General features: G+C 42.3%; 1 protein-coding gene across 1 annotated transcript in view; it reads left to right on the top strand.

Annotated features, from left to right (window-relative positions):
* Positions 1 to 17,067, top strand: part of T265_06580 (hypothetical protein) — a gene marked incomplete at both ends in the record, with an annotated part of 59,057 nt that overhangs the window by 18,813 nt on the left and 23,177 nt on the right. Inside the window, one exon of the mRNA XM_009171883.1 lies at positions 4,729 to 4,818. Coding sequence (XP_009170147.1) covers positions 4,729 to 4,818 — 90 coding nt within the window. The remainder of the gene's footprint in view (positions 1 to 4,728; positions 4,819 to 17,067) is intronic.

Genomic DNA, 17,067 nt, shown 5'->3' with positions numbered 1-17,067 from the left:
TGTCTAGTGCATTCATCCGGTTGCATCTGTTGAATTTCAAAGACCCCACGTCAGTGGTATTCTCGCTTTAACTACATTTTCAATGCGTCAGGAAGTAACACAAGTACCGTTTTGTGGTACACCGGAAGAATTTGATTTGGTGGCACGATCGTTTACTCGTTTACCATGCGTTTTGTATTGGCCACTTGGAGACCAGAACCATCACGACAGTAATGGATGAAATCAGACATTTAGGCAGGCAGTAAAAGACGTCCACACTACACTCCTCCTGGCCTGTTGTAATCGGTGATCAAATAGTTAGCGTTTTCAAATGGTCGATTATCTTACCCACCCAGCGAGGCCTTTGTGTTAACTAACCTGGTTGTTTTTCCTACATTATCGTCGTTCCGCCTGTAGTCTCAGGAGGAATTTAATCCAGTTAACACTTGATTTAACACATTGATTTTCTATATTGGACATTTTTTTCGGATTTATGGGTGTTATGGGGTTGTTGAAGACTCTTCAGTAAAACAAAGTCGGACTATTCCCCGTTAATTTTCACCTGAGGCGGGCAGTCCCAGACTTTACGCCATCTTTTTTGTTACACTATGAAGAACTCCATACAGTCCGCGAAGTTAGTTCATTTCATATCACCGTAGAACTCAACCAAAAACCCAGCTGGGCCGTTGTTGATGATATTTCTCAGCTAGTGATACTGATCAGTGCTTGTTATGTATATGTTGTGTGAATGAATGTTGAGGATTGCTTCTAGTTTGGATCCACGTAGATATCAGATTGATGACATTTCCGGATCTCCCCAAAAAGCACAAAAGGAGCCGTGAGCTCTCAAACTGCTTTCAGCAACATTCTGTTGAGTACCTATACAGCTGTGTATGGAATACCACTCCAAACAAACCATTGTGCGATGTTTTTGCAGGAACTCTCAGCACTTCTCAGCAGCCTATTAGCGATGAATTCTTCGGCTGGAATTTATTTGAATCTCCTGTCTAAACCAATTTATTTTACAAGTGAGGGTATTTGGGATTTCATGGTCAAGACGCTTTAAATCGTCAATGTTAGCCACGCTGTCATTTAAGCACCTATCCAAAATTAGTAACTAGTGTGCGTTTGAATTGAATGCATAACCAGAACAACCACTATTGAATGTACGCCATACCCAAATATATCAACTACGTTGATTCTGGTGAAAAACATAAGCTTTCAACATCATATCACACCCACAGTCTGATTTCAGCGAAATTCATATTCCCAATTCAGTTAGATTTTCAGATGTTTAACCGAGCCTTATTGCACCATCGGAACCTAGGTACGTTTACGTGGTATATATTCACGTTTCGGAAGGCAGGATAGTAAAAAAATCTAAACATCCGTCCCCATCACCAAAATAATACATGCTAAACTCCTATCCGGCACGCCCATTTCCAGGCTATCTAGGGAAGACATTTTATTTAAACAGCAATTATATGATATTATGGTGAACGTGGAATTTAATTTGAGCCCGTTCACAGCTATCAGATCCATTCCTACGAATTGTTTATTATGGTCTATCCATTGCTATAACCCATTTTGTCTATGAGCCCCGTCAAGACGATTCCGACGAAAATGATTACACACATTAACCAAAAGTTACTCATTAGCGGTAAATTGTAGCACATATGTTGACGCACACTCTGATGATTGAAATTGACACAAATTATTACACAGTGCCTGTGATTCGAATCAAGGACTCTCAATGGCTTAACTCGAGTAGGCGCAAGGTATTTTTGCAACGCATGGTGTGCAGCGCATGGGTGCAGCGCATGGTGTGAAATCAGAATTTGTCAGCGCTTAGCGTCCTTTCATGCGCAATAATAAAGTCAATAACAAAGATGACGCGATGTGCTTCGAACCTATGCCGTTGAGTATGTGCATACTAAAATCTTCATGACTAATCGGTGTACGGGCTTCTCATTTACAAGTACATCGACAGATCATTGATTACCCTTGAGATACTCCACCAACTGAAGACACGCTTATGTTATCAATCAGCACAAACTGGCGTTCTGTTTGCCACAACAGACAACGCAAAATTCTACCAGTGATTCCAATCAAGTTGTGACACCCTTGCTAATTTAGTTAGCATGCTTCGCGTCTATTGCCCTCTTGATGATTGAGTAAACTTCAAGTGGTTTCAAAAATCATGAAACTGATGTTACAATGCCACTTGGGGTAGTAGAATGATTTCAAAGACTAGAAGTTGTCTATCACTTAGCAATTTTATGGGCCATTTAGATGTGTTACGTATCATCTAATCACATGACTGAATGCACGGAATGATCATCCTACTGTCATAGTTCAGAGGTCAGAATGCGCAGCATTCCGAACCATTAAGAATCTAAATAGCTGTTATCTGCAATTTGTGGCCATGATCAAAATACTGAAAAGGCCTCAGATCGTGAGCTGGTAAACAGTATTCAGACAATGCATTAGTTATTTCCCGTGCGAGAATCTGTTGCAGTATCTCGAATGTCGGACCAAACGAAACATGAAACGGCCTATGTGCGGCACATCCAGTTGAACATAACATAAACCAAAAGAACTAGGATGAGGTTCTCGTGCTACCACTTTGTCATCTGTAAAGAAATTACTGTCACTTTGTCCAAGTTTATTCGATGCTGCTCTCCCTGGTGGTGCAATATTCATTCCTGTTTTTGTTGAGATTTTTGGATTGTAGACAACTGCATGCCCGACTTCTTCGCTCTCGTCAAAGGAAACTTTAAAACACCAATTTGATATTAAGGACTATTTCTGCCGCTGTTATTACAACTTCACTCTCAGTGAAGTTTGTTACAGATTCTGACTGAACAAACATCATCTCAATTCACGGGGTCTCGAGAGAAACGTCACCTGTGGTGGTAGAATGATTTGGAATATTGCATTTGAATCACCTTGATGTTGACGTATAAAAATGTAACACCGAGATGATTCGGCAAAAAAACTATTTGGAAACAAAATTGTCCTGTAAGCAGGGCATCTGTCACATAGTTCTACCTCAAATATTGAAGCAAAGTGCACTTGTGATAACAAGCAAGATTTTCGATTCTCGCTGGTTGGCGTAGCTCAATTTAACATAAAAAACACATCTGGTACGCGAAAAGGAGGATTTAACAGCAGATTTGCAGTATTTTGAAGAAATATAGGCTGTTGCTTCACATCGCAGAAACACACGAATATAACCAAATCAACATCGAACACTTGGCAACACCTTTTCGCGTGTATGTTTCGACAATGTGAGCTAGGATTGTGTTATTACTGAGAGGCTTTGGCGTTGGGACAACATCACACTGAAACACAGCATTGTCTGTCGTGGAATTATGTTTGATATCAAAGAAGCCAGAATATAAATGCGCGTACCCACAGCAATGTCCACACACTGCATGGTCAGGGCAATTTCGGGTCTCGCTCCCATGTTTAATTTCCCGGCTGGATGTCAGTCTTCTTTTGAAACTCAAATACTCCTTTGTTATTGGTCATTGAGGACCTCTCTGAATGTCATTCTGGTCATGTTTCTATTATTCCATAGCCCCTCCTGCATAAATCATTTCTGTGCTTGGCGTAATCGTTACTTCGTTGAGCATAATCCTTTTATGCACATTAGGATGATCTCATTCCTCTATTGTATGCCTTGACAGACTAGGAGGCTTGGAGTTTATCTGTGACAAGCTGGCCGGGTTTGGCCTTGGAATTGTCTTGATGGCGTCCATCGACGAATTCGGGTTATAGCAATCAATAAACGACAATAAACAACCCACAAAAATGAATCAGATAGACATGAACAGCCTCCAATCAGACGCAGTCTGCATAGTTTAATTTTAAGTCTACACTAATATCCTATAATTGTTGTTTCAATCCAAGGGAACAAAGTGAAAAGCAGCGCTTGTTTTCAGACACTGGTCTGCACTTTGCGAGAAGGATTCAGCCAATTTATTATTACCCTCGAAAATAGCTTCGTGAATATGGTCTCGTTAGAATGTGAAAAATGTCTCTTTACTGAGCAAAACTGTTCACCATATTTTCTGTATATTGTATAACACCGGTATATAGACCAGTATAGACTCACAGTACGTCCCATAATTTGATGGAATAAGTACGGGCCATGGGGCCCCACTTTATTATCCAGTTCCTAAAACACCACGACCTCGTGTCTTACCACCATAAACAAAAGCCAGCCAACGTACCAAGGAGCTATCGGGTTGACCAATGTCTAGGTAGGGCTGACTGGTTTTTGTGTGGCTTTTAGGAAACTAGTCCCGAAATATTGGACCCCCACTGTACGGTTTGTAATTTTGTCCACGAGTTTAGTGATGGTACTTGTCAGAGAGGGTTTCTTTTAAAGTATTTGTCTTACGGTGGGCTGCAGCTCCTTGCTTGCAGCACAAATACCCTTCCTTCAGCGATACTGCTGAAAGTGTTGCACATCCACATGTGTTTACACAAATTGATCAGAACGCCCAGAATTGCTTCTTACTGACGTGTAGTACCATAAGTTATGTAGTGGCTGCTTGCCTAGGAGGATAAACAAATGCAAATGACGCAGTAAGCGTTTCCGAATTTATAACGGGGAAGCAATGGAATATGAACTCGGCAGAGCAACGCTGTCCGGACTTTCGCTCAAATATAATTCCTACTTGCAGTTATGATGGATGAAACGTAAGATTGAATTCATTTCATACTGAGATATTTCTTCAGCCAATGCACCAGAATGATACGCTAATGATAATCACCCCGATCAGATTCGCCTGGATCGCCTGGATCAAAGATTACGGAGGCGAGCGTGTGGTAAGTCGTTTTTGAAACATTCGTGTGGTTCTTAGGTCCGTGAACCTCCCACGTGCACTCAGATTCTCACGTGCAGTCTTCCATAACTTCTGTGGTCGAACTTAGCAAAATCCTTGTGCAACTTTGTCTACAAGCAAGAGAAGCTAAATTTATTAAAAACCATTTTGCTGTAGCTCTCCATCTATCATTTAAGTACTTCTGACATGGAAGTAAAATCTTGCACACGGAATAAACAACTGTTTTTTAGTATCCCTTCAGATGGAGTAGACGCAAAATGAATGCATGTGCATAGGCTCAAATTTTGTTCACTCAGTATTGCCTGAGTTTGCTATAGTCTTCACCCAAGCCTGAAAAACCTCACATTTTGATATCAGATTTTCAGATTTGGCTTACAATTATAAAACATTTCGCTATTCCATCTGTGGAGATTTTTGTCAAAATCTCCAGAGTATACAATCTTGGGTCACATTATGAAATTACTTTTCATCATATCAGCTTTACGCTCAAGATCACAAACGGTGGAAGGATGTAGCTTCTATTCATAGGTGCCGAAATTAATACAATATTTTGCGAGGATATACACAGCCGCCTGGGAGTCCGGGATGAATTGATAAGGAAATATTCCATGTTGTGGATCAAGAGTAAATGTACCACAAACACGTATAAAGGTCACTCTATGTTGGTTGTAAAAACCATAGTGCTACTTGTGGCAAACCATCTATCTTATGTGCGGTCGCTGAACTGAAACATAATAAATATATATAATATAATAGTATAAAAAAAATAATACTAATATATAATATAATAACATAACATAATATAATTGAAATATAATAGATTGTAATGCCAGAACGAATTTTATGCCAAACAATTTATGGTGGAGTTGCGCCAATTCTGTGTCCATTGTTATATTAACCAAATGAAATTTCCAGCCTTCCAATATAGTGCTTATGCAAACCTTGTGACATCACGTAACACATGAGGATCAGCATCCTTCAGTAACACAGTAAAGTGCCTGACCCTCATTAGCAATGATATAATCTTGCTATTTAAACACTTGAATCATGTGGGTTAGAAGCAGGCGAAATCAAAGAAACGTGGGCGGATTTGTCACCGTTTCATTTCAGGCCCATACATTTACTTGAACAATTGTGGCCCGGGTAGCCACTTGGTGAGTCACATGGACAAACAGACCAGATGAAAAATCCAGTTGGCTCCCACTGTGTATTTGCACGTGCTACCGGTTTTGTATAATGTCGAATATCTTTGAAAAAATGCCGAACAATATAAACAGCCACGTACGGGATTTTGTTGCGAAATTAACACACTGGCGTCCTGGGGCGGGTGCGAATTTGCCGCCTCCTCAGTAGTACTAGTGTGAACCGGCTAAACATTGTATAATAGTATAAAATAAAAATATAATACTAATATATAATATAATAACATAACATAATATAATTGAAATATAATAGATTGTAATGCCAGAACGAATTTTATGCCAAACAATTTATGGTGGAGTTGCGCCAATTCTGTGTCCATTGTTATATTAACCAAATGAAATTTCCAGCCTTCCAATATAGTGCTTATGCAAACCTTGTGACATCACGTAACACATGAGGATCAGCATCCTTCAGTAACACAGTAAAGTGCCTGACCCTCATTAGCAATGATATAATCTTGCTATTTAAACACTTGAATCATGTGGGTTAGAAGCAGGCGAAATCAAAGAAACGTGGGCGGATTTGTCACCGTTTCATTTCAGGCCCATACATTTACTTGAACAATTGTGGCCCGGGTAGCCACTTGGTGAGTCACATGGACAAACAGACCAGATGAAAAATCCAGTTGGCTCCCACTGTGTATTTGCACGTGCTACCGGTTTTGTATAATGTCGAATATCTTTGAAAAAATGCCGAACAATATAAACAGCCACGTACGGGATTTTGTTGCGAAATTAACACACTGGCGTCCTGGGGCGGGTGCGAATTTGCCGCCTCCTCAGTAGTACTAGTGTGAACCGGCTAAACATTGTCAATAATCAGCCTTACGATGTCATGATTGTGATGTTCAACTGGGCAGCAAAATCAGCTGAACGTTATTTTCACTGCTGTTGGTGGCTATATTTCGGTAAGCTCTTGTCCGTTGCATGTAAACGTCAGTTTCTGATAAGTTCGCCAAGCTTGGCAGTTTGCTGTCAGGCGTTTTGACGCCAATCATGAAGGCACCATGAATGTGCCGTCGGGCGAGCTAGAAATAGCACCGGAAATCCGTTGCCAAATTTGACGCGCGCTTATATAAATCCATGTACTGGGCATTCACCATTGGAATTTACAAGCATTTTTCCAAACAAACTACCAGTTCACTCTCAGTTTCATCCGGCGTCAATGTTTTATTTGGTTGGAATATTGCTACTTCCTTTTATGTTGTATTCATGTTTGGTAGCGGCTAGCTACTGTCTCATCACGCATTCCCCTAAATTGTTTGGCAGGTCTTGCGCAATCACAACCTTCGCGGCTTACGCTGAAATCCTAAACACCGCAGCAGAGTAGATTCTGACCAATGTAACTTTTAAAGTGCGTCTGCTTATTTACTGTGCGCTGTCCACATTAGTTGAATTGGGAGAAAGGACGTGAGGCTCACTCACTCGTTCGTTATTGATGGTTTACTAGTGTGGGATCCCGGGCAAAGATTGTGAATGCCGTTTGTATGATGGGCGTTTTTAGGCCATAATGTAAACTAATAATTAAGAGTTGGTAGTGCTTCTGGATTCAAATATGAATCATGGCTCTGGATATCCTTACCCAATCAAGTTCACGCCGGAAGTCGACTAGAACATTGAAAGTGGAATTGATTTTAACTTCAATTCACGTCCTGCCCAATATTTTTTCATGTTTATCGTCATAACAATGAAATCCATAATTTTCATGTCTAAAAAGGGGAAATAATTATCGTCTTTATGGACAAATAGGACGACCTACAAGGCATATTTTGTTTGGGTAAATCCGTGGTTGGAATGAACAAACATGATGCGGCCGGATGTAAAGATTTCAATGAGGCGCATTCAACGAACACGACTAGCAAAATTTCCAATGACAAAAGCACAGTTATAACACACTTCAAACTCAGAGGAGCATTCAACAGGTTGTGCAAACGCTGGCCTCCTAACGATTACACATGAGTCAGACGTATGTCCTGTCTGTAGTAGAAAAATACTTGAGGTGCTACATAGACTATGCCTGAGTAGCCCCTTCCTAAAGTAACTACACGCTGCAGAATTTCGTTTTCCGGTACTGCGAGTCAAGTAATCGCTTAGCCGCTAGCTCTGTCAGAGCTAGCTAGTCTCAAAATCGTGGAGTTCTCGTAAAGTAATCCTCGCTAATCTGCAAATCACAATCACAAACCACTCTGTACACTCCGGGATAATGCTTTTAATAAACTAGTTGTTTCTGGTTGGTTGGTAAACAAGCCGAGTCAATCCAGCTGAAATGTACCTTTTTCCATATGGAGAATGACATATCAAACTGATATAAGATTGTTTACTTTATGGTTGCCATAGGGAAGTGTTGGTCTGATGATTTAATTCAGGATGCTCAAAGTCCGTAAGTGTAACGAAGCGCCGTTTTTTGGCTAATAACACGGGGTAGGACGTCCACAGAATCGGTCAGCCGATGATTCAACAAGGAAAACTTGCAACTGCATCAGGCGTTCAAATAATCGGGTTGCTTGTAACACTCTTTGGTCACAGAAATGCGTTCATTTTTTAGTGAGGTTATATGCGACTTGGTGTGGTCGTCCCTGACTACCGACCAGAAATATAAAAACTACTTTGGCGCAATATTGATTTAGAAAGTCTTTGATTGCAGCATTCTTGAAAACAAGCTGAAAGTAATACCCAATAATAACAACAGATTATCGACCCTCCAGTTCATAAGAAGCAGGCAGGACGTTAGAACCAAACAACACTGTACGACCGAATTCGTGGTACGGAATTATTGAGGCTACAAAATCACAGACAGCGATGCAGGTAATCTCCAGATAGTTACACACTACTGAAAGTCGATTCTTTTTAGGGCATCATTAAAGACGTTTAGGGCGATAATCACATTATCGCGACGGACCGGTTAGCCAGTAGAAGTTCACATCACATTTTGACATTTACCATCATAATGACTCAGATAATAACACGAGCTAAATAAATCGAACGCAGGTAAAGGAGGATGAAATTATCCTTGTGGACCTGAAGATTTAAGGCAGAGAAATTAGTGCATTTTAGAATCAGGATGGACCAAATTTGTCAAAGTTAGTAAACAAAATATTACAGATGTTTTAGTTGAGGTGTTGGGAGCGATACTTTAACTGTTTCCCTATGCTTGAAGAAACGTTGAAATTTAATTGTTGATATAAATGCCTAATTTCCCACCGAATAAAGTTTGAAGACGTATTATGCATTGAAAACTGTCTTCCGATATGCTGGTGACGTTTGTGGAATTATCCCAAAGGGGCAATGTAGCTTAGATGCCACTCATACACACCACGCGCTAGCTATGGTGTGCTGCGGGTATAAGTGGCTTTCCCTTGTGCTGTTCTAATTTGCAGTACCGTGGAGTGGCCACTCTCGTAAGGGCAAAACTTTCATGGGTATCTCACCTTTGCTAAATTTTATCAAATATTTTTTCAAGAATACGCTAGTTTCCATATGTAAGCGTTATGCAAAAAGGTGCGTCCCAACTAGATAACTACCGGCACACTCCGCACCAGAATCGATCAGCGGCACCTGGGAGCTATCTCCTAGGAACTCGAGAAGCGAAACGGCTCTTCCAATAATCCCAGCAAAATGCTTCCGTTTGCGGGTGAATTGTGAGAATTACTTGAGGTAGCTCATTCAACAAACCATGAATAACAACACCTAAGCTGATACTGGGCATCCTCTACTCGGGAACTCAAAAACTCACCGTTCTTTGCTAGAAATTATGGTGACTAGGACGACCCTAGCAACTGATCTATTCTGCAGCTATTCGGGTGTGTAATGCTGACTCCGAAATTACTCTTCTCTATCCAAGACGATCTTGACGTGTATAGACGTTCCCCCAGCGGTTGGTAACAATAAATTGACCGTGCCATCAACCGTCCGACTTCTGCAATCCCAGTATAATCCTTCATATTTGACTTTTTCCGATAGTCATTATCTTTCCTCCGATCCTCTCCTGAACGGCCACTATGTTATGCATTGCTAATCCGCTGATCGTCGTCGCTCGTTGATTCGGCGCCAACCCCGGTCAACCCACTGCGATACAAGTTTTCTCATTATCACGATATATTGATTCCTGCAGATCGTCCCCTGAAAAGAGCCCATTTCAGACCATAACTCGCCGATTTCCGATACAGGAATGAATACCATGGGATAAGGTGCCCTGGTCGTATCCCCTTTCATCAGCTGTCACTAATTACAGGACACCACACAATCCATTATTTCACCTAAAATCTCAGTGTCCATGTCATCCGTACGTCTTGGTAACCGCGTGTGTGCAATGTCACGAAATTTCACAATAAGCTTAAGTCGCGAGACGCCAAGTATAACGGGCAGCGCAAAATCAGAGTCCGTGAAGTACCCCGAATATATCCCAGTTTCATTCAGACTCAACATATCGAAGTGATTCGCGGCTGAGACGATTGCTAAACACACTTTTTCAATATTTGAATAATTCTGCTGTGTTGGTCAGGGCACGACTTACAAATTTATAACTCCATTCCTCTGTTTTGGACCGCGCCGATGCCGTGGTCACGAGCGTCTTGTGCAACAGTAAACATTCTTCTGAACCTGGGTAATTCGAAAGTCAGTTAATGATCCAACGACCACAATATGATATGTTCACAAGGCTCGTGTGCTTCCGCCGTCAATTTGAATTTCCGATCTTGCCCGAGTAAGTCGTGCATTGAAGCAGTAATCATGTTGAAATCTTAACAGATCAGTTGTAGTACGCTGGTCGTCCAAGAACTGCCATAGGATGCACCTTGAACTCAGAAAAGCAAAGTACATGGGTTTTGTCAGTTTTATTCTGGCTGTGAGCTGACCTCACTGTGGCCCTATTTAGGCCCCAGCATTGTCACCGAACTTCAAGAGAGCCTTGTCTCGGCTTCATTAATCCGCAGACCCGCCTCCCGGATACGGTTCAATAATGCATTAATATGAACTGCATCTTCTGTTTCTGTACACAACGTTGTCGTCTCCGTACATGGAAACATTCTGTATTACTTTAGTTAGACGAAGCATCAAGCGCCGGAATGCGAATAGAGTACCCGACAAACCAGACGGCATCTGTCATAATTGACATTAAATTTTCCCAAGCGTGAAGGCCGTTTACCCTCAGTCCTCCACCTTGGTAGTTATCAGTTTCCGGAACGCAAGTCACGCGCCGTAAAAGTTCGGGAATGCTGGAAAGAATCGCAAATCTCTGCAACCGAAGGGACAGCTACGCCCAAACAACCATGGAAACATTCTGTATTACTTTAGTTAGACGAAGCATCAAGCGCCGGAATGCGAATAGAGTACCCGACAAACCAGACGGCATCTGTCATAATTGACATTAAATTTTCCCAAGCGTGAAGGCCGTTTACCCTCAGTCCTCCACCTTGGTAGTTATCAGTTTCCGGAACGCAAGTCACGCGCCGTAAAAGTTCGGGAATGCTGGAAAGAATCGCAAATCTCTGCAACCGAAGGGACAGCTACGACCCAAACAACGGTCAGTTCATTCAAACGACGGAAGTCCACACAAAACCGGCAGTTCCCGTTTGCCGCACAGCGAGAAAGTTGTGCGCACCTTTGGTTCCCGCGTTTATGCCATTTTTCGACACTCTTGACCTCCTTCATATACCTCCTTGCGTAGATAGGGCGGCGGCGGACCGGGTCTTAACGTCAAAGGTATTCGGACTAGAGGGGTATTTCCTAATAGCTCTACCAGGATTTTCACCGCTTGTGAACAGTCATTGACTCTAATTTCGGCACATCACAAGACGGATGGTTTTATAAACGCAGTTCGCTCATGACTGTTTTAGGGTAATATTCAAGCTTGGCTGTGCCATATTTCGCCAAAAGTTACCCCCGCTTTAGGTCATCTACCTATTCTTGGCTGTTGAGAAAATTTGCTGTACGTCTGGGATGTCGTGGAACTCAAGCAGCCTGTCGCCTAAGCATATTGATCGCATTGACAATCCGTCAGTTTTCAGTCGTTATCCACCCACTACTCTCACGTGTAGCGCGCACGGTTCTCATTCATCTTCGGCCTCATTTTCCGCGTCAGCGGTACACCTGCTCCTGTATCAGTATGCCATATCCCTCTCCCCGTTTATCTTGATAACGGCCTGTAACGTATTCCATATCACTGCACTAATTTCGGGCAACCCAGGAAAAAGAGTAATGTAAAGTTTTTTTAAACGTGGTCTGGTATGACCATTAGCTCGTTTTAGCGTCCGTCATAGTACGATCTAACGACTGCTGCGGGCTGGCACAGAACACAGTCGGCTCGCATCTCTGCCTCATCTAGGACGTTAATAACCGCCTGATAACCTGCTGGCGGTGAGCCGGTGTGTCGGACTCGGCTGCAAGAGCTTCGTTCGTGGTGGCCAAGTCCACTCATTTAGAGCTCCATTTAGACGCGCACGAGGCCGGCTTCGCCTGGCCTCTGGGGAGGATCTTCAGTGCCAAATTACCCCGACCGCTGTGCAGTACAGCCGCCCGCACAACCTCTCCGGAATGCTCCGGAAAGTTTCACGCATCTCCAAACTCTGAAAGCTAAGGCCAAGGGATCTTTATCCGTATCCTGGCAACGGCATCAATATTAACGGTTGAAAGCCCTTCGCCTATTGGACAGGAAATTGAACGTCTAATATGCACCTTGTTTTCAAAAGTCAAACATCTTCTCACGTCTTTGTGATCTTTCGTGGATACACAATAACAGTCAGGTAGTTGCAAAGGAGCGCTGCGAAGCAGTTTCATTAGTCTCGCAATGAACCTCACCTTTCATAAGGCGTGGGACCGAGTTACAAGAAAAATTCTTGCTATTCCTATGCATCATCTCTATTATCCAACTTCACACCCGCAGTGAGGAAGATTTTATTCATGGCCGTATAAACTTCTAAACAACAGTCACTGTTAAAGTTACCTCAAGAATTAAACAATGATTTCTAAGTGATTTTATATTTTGCCAATAAAACAACTAAGTTGTTTCCCTTCACAGGCAGGGACAACAAACTACTGCCTGAAACGTTAGTTCCATAGCTTTCAATCGCTCTCTCGTTTCTTAAGTAGCAAATGAAAGTTGCAGCAATGGACCAATTTTGAGATAAAGACGCGTGCCTTCTTTTCAGCACAACTGATGATAAACCAAGATCAGTTTGTTAAGCTGGGTTGTTGCGAACAACCAATTTGTGTGGCTAAGTAAATTCACGTCGTTTCATGATGTATATTATGACTTGGCTAGCCAGTCGTGAACCGGACATTGAAGAACTGGAATAGAAAAAACCATAATCCATATCTAGGTACTTGCCATTTGCACTTGGATCTTCCGGATATTTCATACATTAGACTAGGCAAGGTGCTCTAACATGCGAGTAATCAACGAACCAGTCGGCCTCCTATTATAACTTACTAACATGTTCATGTTAGCTCCGATTGTGCACGCTATCCCCCTTCCTGACGACGCCTCCTAAAGTTAGGCAAGCAAATAGCAATAAGCCCACAACTTTACAACGGGTTCTCTTATTGTGCTGCATACCAGAAAAGGATGAGCTGGTCCAACTCAGTGAAGCATTAAAAACCTGAGTTTGAATTGCATAAGTGCATGAATGTTCGTAAGGAGTCGGTGGAGTATTGGATGAACCAGCCAGTTTGTAGGCAAGATGTTGGCGTTCCGGGTAATTATCTCCCGATACGTGTTTCTTGAACAAGCTTCTCCTTTCAAAATTAGAACTGGAGTGTTTGTTGCATGCACACCTTTTTGCATTCTTTTCTATTTATATTCATTTTGCGAGTGAAAATAAATGTCATCAGTTCACATGGGGATTAAAAGTTCTTTTCAATTTTTGCAGTACTCTGAGTCATTTTTAATGATTATATTCAGACATATTCCCATCATCAGTTGATATTAAAATCCGCTGCGGGATGCGTCTGGCGCTTTCAACTGCACACCAAAAAGTATGAAGGGCGGCCCTGCCCATCCTGATTGTCCATCCTGATGCCAATTCTGCACCCGTTGGCGATGCACTGCGGATTCGGATACCGTCGCGCAAGCCAGATTCTCTCCCTCTAGGTTTAATCTATTGTTGACTATCGAGTTCTCCAAACGATGACCGATTCCTCATTCGAACCCCTGAGTAGCACTCACTCAATTACAACTTCAATCGCCTCATGCTGCTGGGTGATTTGAAGGCACCGAAATCCTCTTGAATGAAGCTACAACGCGTCGGATCACCTGGACTTTTCGCAGCGTCACTGAGTCATTTATCAGGGCGCTTGGGATCAACATGTCGTTGCACCCACAGGTTCCGGAGCAGACAACTACTATCAGCGTCACTGAGTCATTTATCAGGGCGCTTGGGATCAACATGTCGTTGCACCCACCAGATACCGAGCAGACCAACTACTATCCGTCCTGGATTTGCTCATTACTAGCGAAAGGCACTTCGTCGGTAAGGGCATGATTAACGCTCCAACGGGAAAAAGTGGCTAATGTGTATCAATCTTTATCTTGCCTGCTACTGGGCTAGAAATCCCGAGCTTCAAACGAGGATTAGAAACTTCTGCTGTGCAAATTTCTTGGGAAGACAACTATTTGAACATGTTAAACTGGGAACAGCTTCAGAGGAATATTTATATAGGACCTTTGCAGAGAACGTTTACGGGGCTGACGGGAAGTTTGTTTCAAAAGAACCAAAACACAGTCGGATGGGCAGCAAGTAACCTGAAAATATTTACCCTCCCCCCCACGAAACAGTTCTTCGCTATCTTTTTTAAATGTTCACTACAGTACACACAGTGAATGAAATGGAATTTCGTAAAATGTGGTAACGCTGTACCTCAGAAATCCACGAATGTGTCGTACGAAAACAAACAACAGTTCTAAACCTCGCCCGGATAAAAAGAATTCTGATATAAAAATTCGCGAAACATAACAGCAGAAGCAACCCATCAGCTTTTACTTGAGCAACAAGAACAGGGAACCCACCAGTGATACAATATTGGTATCTAAAGTTTATAGAGAACACTATGCAGGCCTGTATTGAGCTTCATCTTCCTTTTTACATCTAACCTCTTCAAGGCGGAAATCAATGGCGTCCAACTGACTTGGACTTTATGGTGGAGGATATTTGTCAACTCTTCCACAAGATCAGCCCCCTTTGTGCATAGGGGCCCGACGAGGACCGTTAAATGATCCTGACATAAACGCCGTTTACACTGGCAAACAACCTCTACTTGGTGCCTCATCAGTCAATTAATGACGACCCCCTTCCGTGTGCGTGGGAATAAGCGAGAGCTACCCAAATTTAGAAGACTGGTGACCGATTATCCTTTGGCAGCTACGGGCCTATCAGCCTCACTGGCATGCCGTGCAAGATGATGAAACGCATCCCGAACCGAACCATTCTAGACCACCTTACTTTCAACATTTTGATGTCACCAGTTCAACACGGATTCGATCGAGTCACATGCGTCCCGTTGCTCCACAAACTCGAGTACTAACGGCCTAGGCAATTAATTACTTGATGGATGGGTTTTTCAAAATGCCTTGACTCCCGTGGTAGAAGCTTGTTTGAAAAATGACCTAGATCTTTGAAGTGGCCACACCGCATTCATATTTGTTCGACGGAACAAAAAATACGCCAAATGATATCACTATCAAAAAGGCAGCTAACAGTTAGTTTGTCTGCGCCACTTGTGAGGCTATTGGAAAGCTGCTACGTGCCGTACGAAAGTACTGAGCCGTTTCCGCCTACCAGTATCAATTTCTGTTGCCACGTGTAAAGCTACCGGGTTTTGATAACAGCTGCCCTATTTAGAGAAAGGAGGGTGTATAAGTAGAAAATCGATGTCCGCGCCTGATGCTTGTTTCGAGTAAATGCATTTTACAATATCCGCCGCTATGTCCAAAGCTAATCACACCGCACCACTTCACTTAATGATAACCACCGTCTGTTGTATTCCTACCGCAGTACATGAATGTGGTTAGCCACTTGATTTTATATCGGTGTAATTTGATGTTCATTTCCATATTTACTGGCTATGAGGCGGCTATCTGATCCAAAAGGGGGTGAAGCTGCGATATACTTAATGGAACGCACGTCTGAAATAAAATGTCAGGGGTTATACAATGCAAGAGATTCCGGCATGTTGCCAAGAAGGCGTCCGTCTTTAACGCAATGCTAGTACTGGAAACCAAGAAATCACTGCTCAGGTTTCCCACCCGTAATGAAAATATTTAGCAGTGTATATGGTACGAACATCGGTGATGTTTTAAATAAGCAATGTACGTGTTAGTAGTTTTTATGTACTCGCTGGGCATTGAGCGACCAGTGCCTAACAAGTTCTGTGGATAACTATAATGGGCATTCTTGAGAAATGAACCCCAATGTGCCAGCGCTGATTTTCAAAACAATTTTCGTGACTGATATTCTGAAAACTTGTACTTGCAAAATAGGCGAAGTGATTTGTGCGATCTTCTTGAGTGCGTTTGTTGTTGGAAATCCCATGAAACACATTAGGCTCAATGATGAGACAGTAGGATTCGCATGCTTGTCTAGTGATACTAAGTATACAGCAAACAATAGAAAGTTTACTACATAAATTTGAAGTGATATTTGAGTGTTACTGAAGACATACGACGAACCCTGTAGAACGTAGAGCACCGCTAATTTACATCAGACCTCGAAATTGACCCCAAGGTAATCTTGTCCACTAAGCCGAAGCCAATCCGATAGCTATCAAGACCTGCGGCGACATTAAACATAAAGTCTAACATTTTCATTAATTTTACAGCGCCTAGAAAGTTTACTTGATCCCACGTTACGTGCCCTCGAAAAATAATTAAGAGGTACTGGTATTTGCGACAGAATTATGTGCCTTTAAAAAGATTATTGTCAAGTTTCCTCACATGTAAATATTAACACCCAACAGATAAAAATCGATTTTTATCATTTGATGGGATAGCGGTCGTGTGATGAACATGACTGATGCTCTATTCATTGCTCTATTCATTA

The sequence above is a fragment of the Opisthorchis viverrini genome (genome assembly GCF_000715545.1).
Source record: "Opisthorchis viverrini unplaced genomic scaffold opera_v5_138, whole genome shotgun sequence".
Taxonomy (NCBI): Eukaryota; Metazoa; Platyhelminthes; class Trematoda; order Opisthorchiida; family Opisthorchiidae; genus Opisthorchis; species Opisthorchis viverrini.
This window is presented reverse-complemented; position numbering and strand designations above follow the sequence as displayed.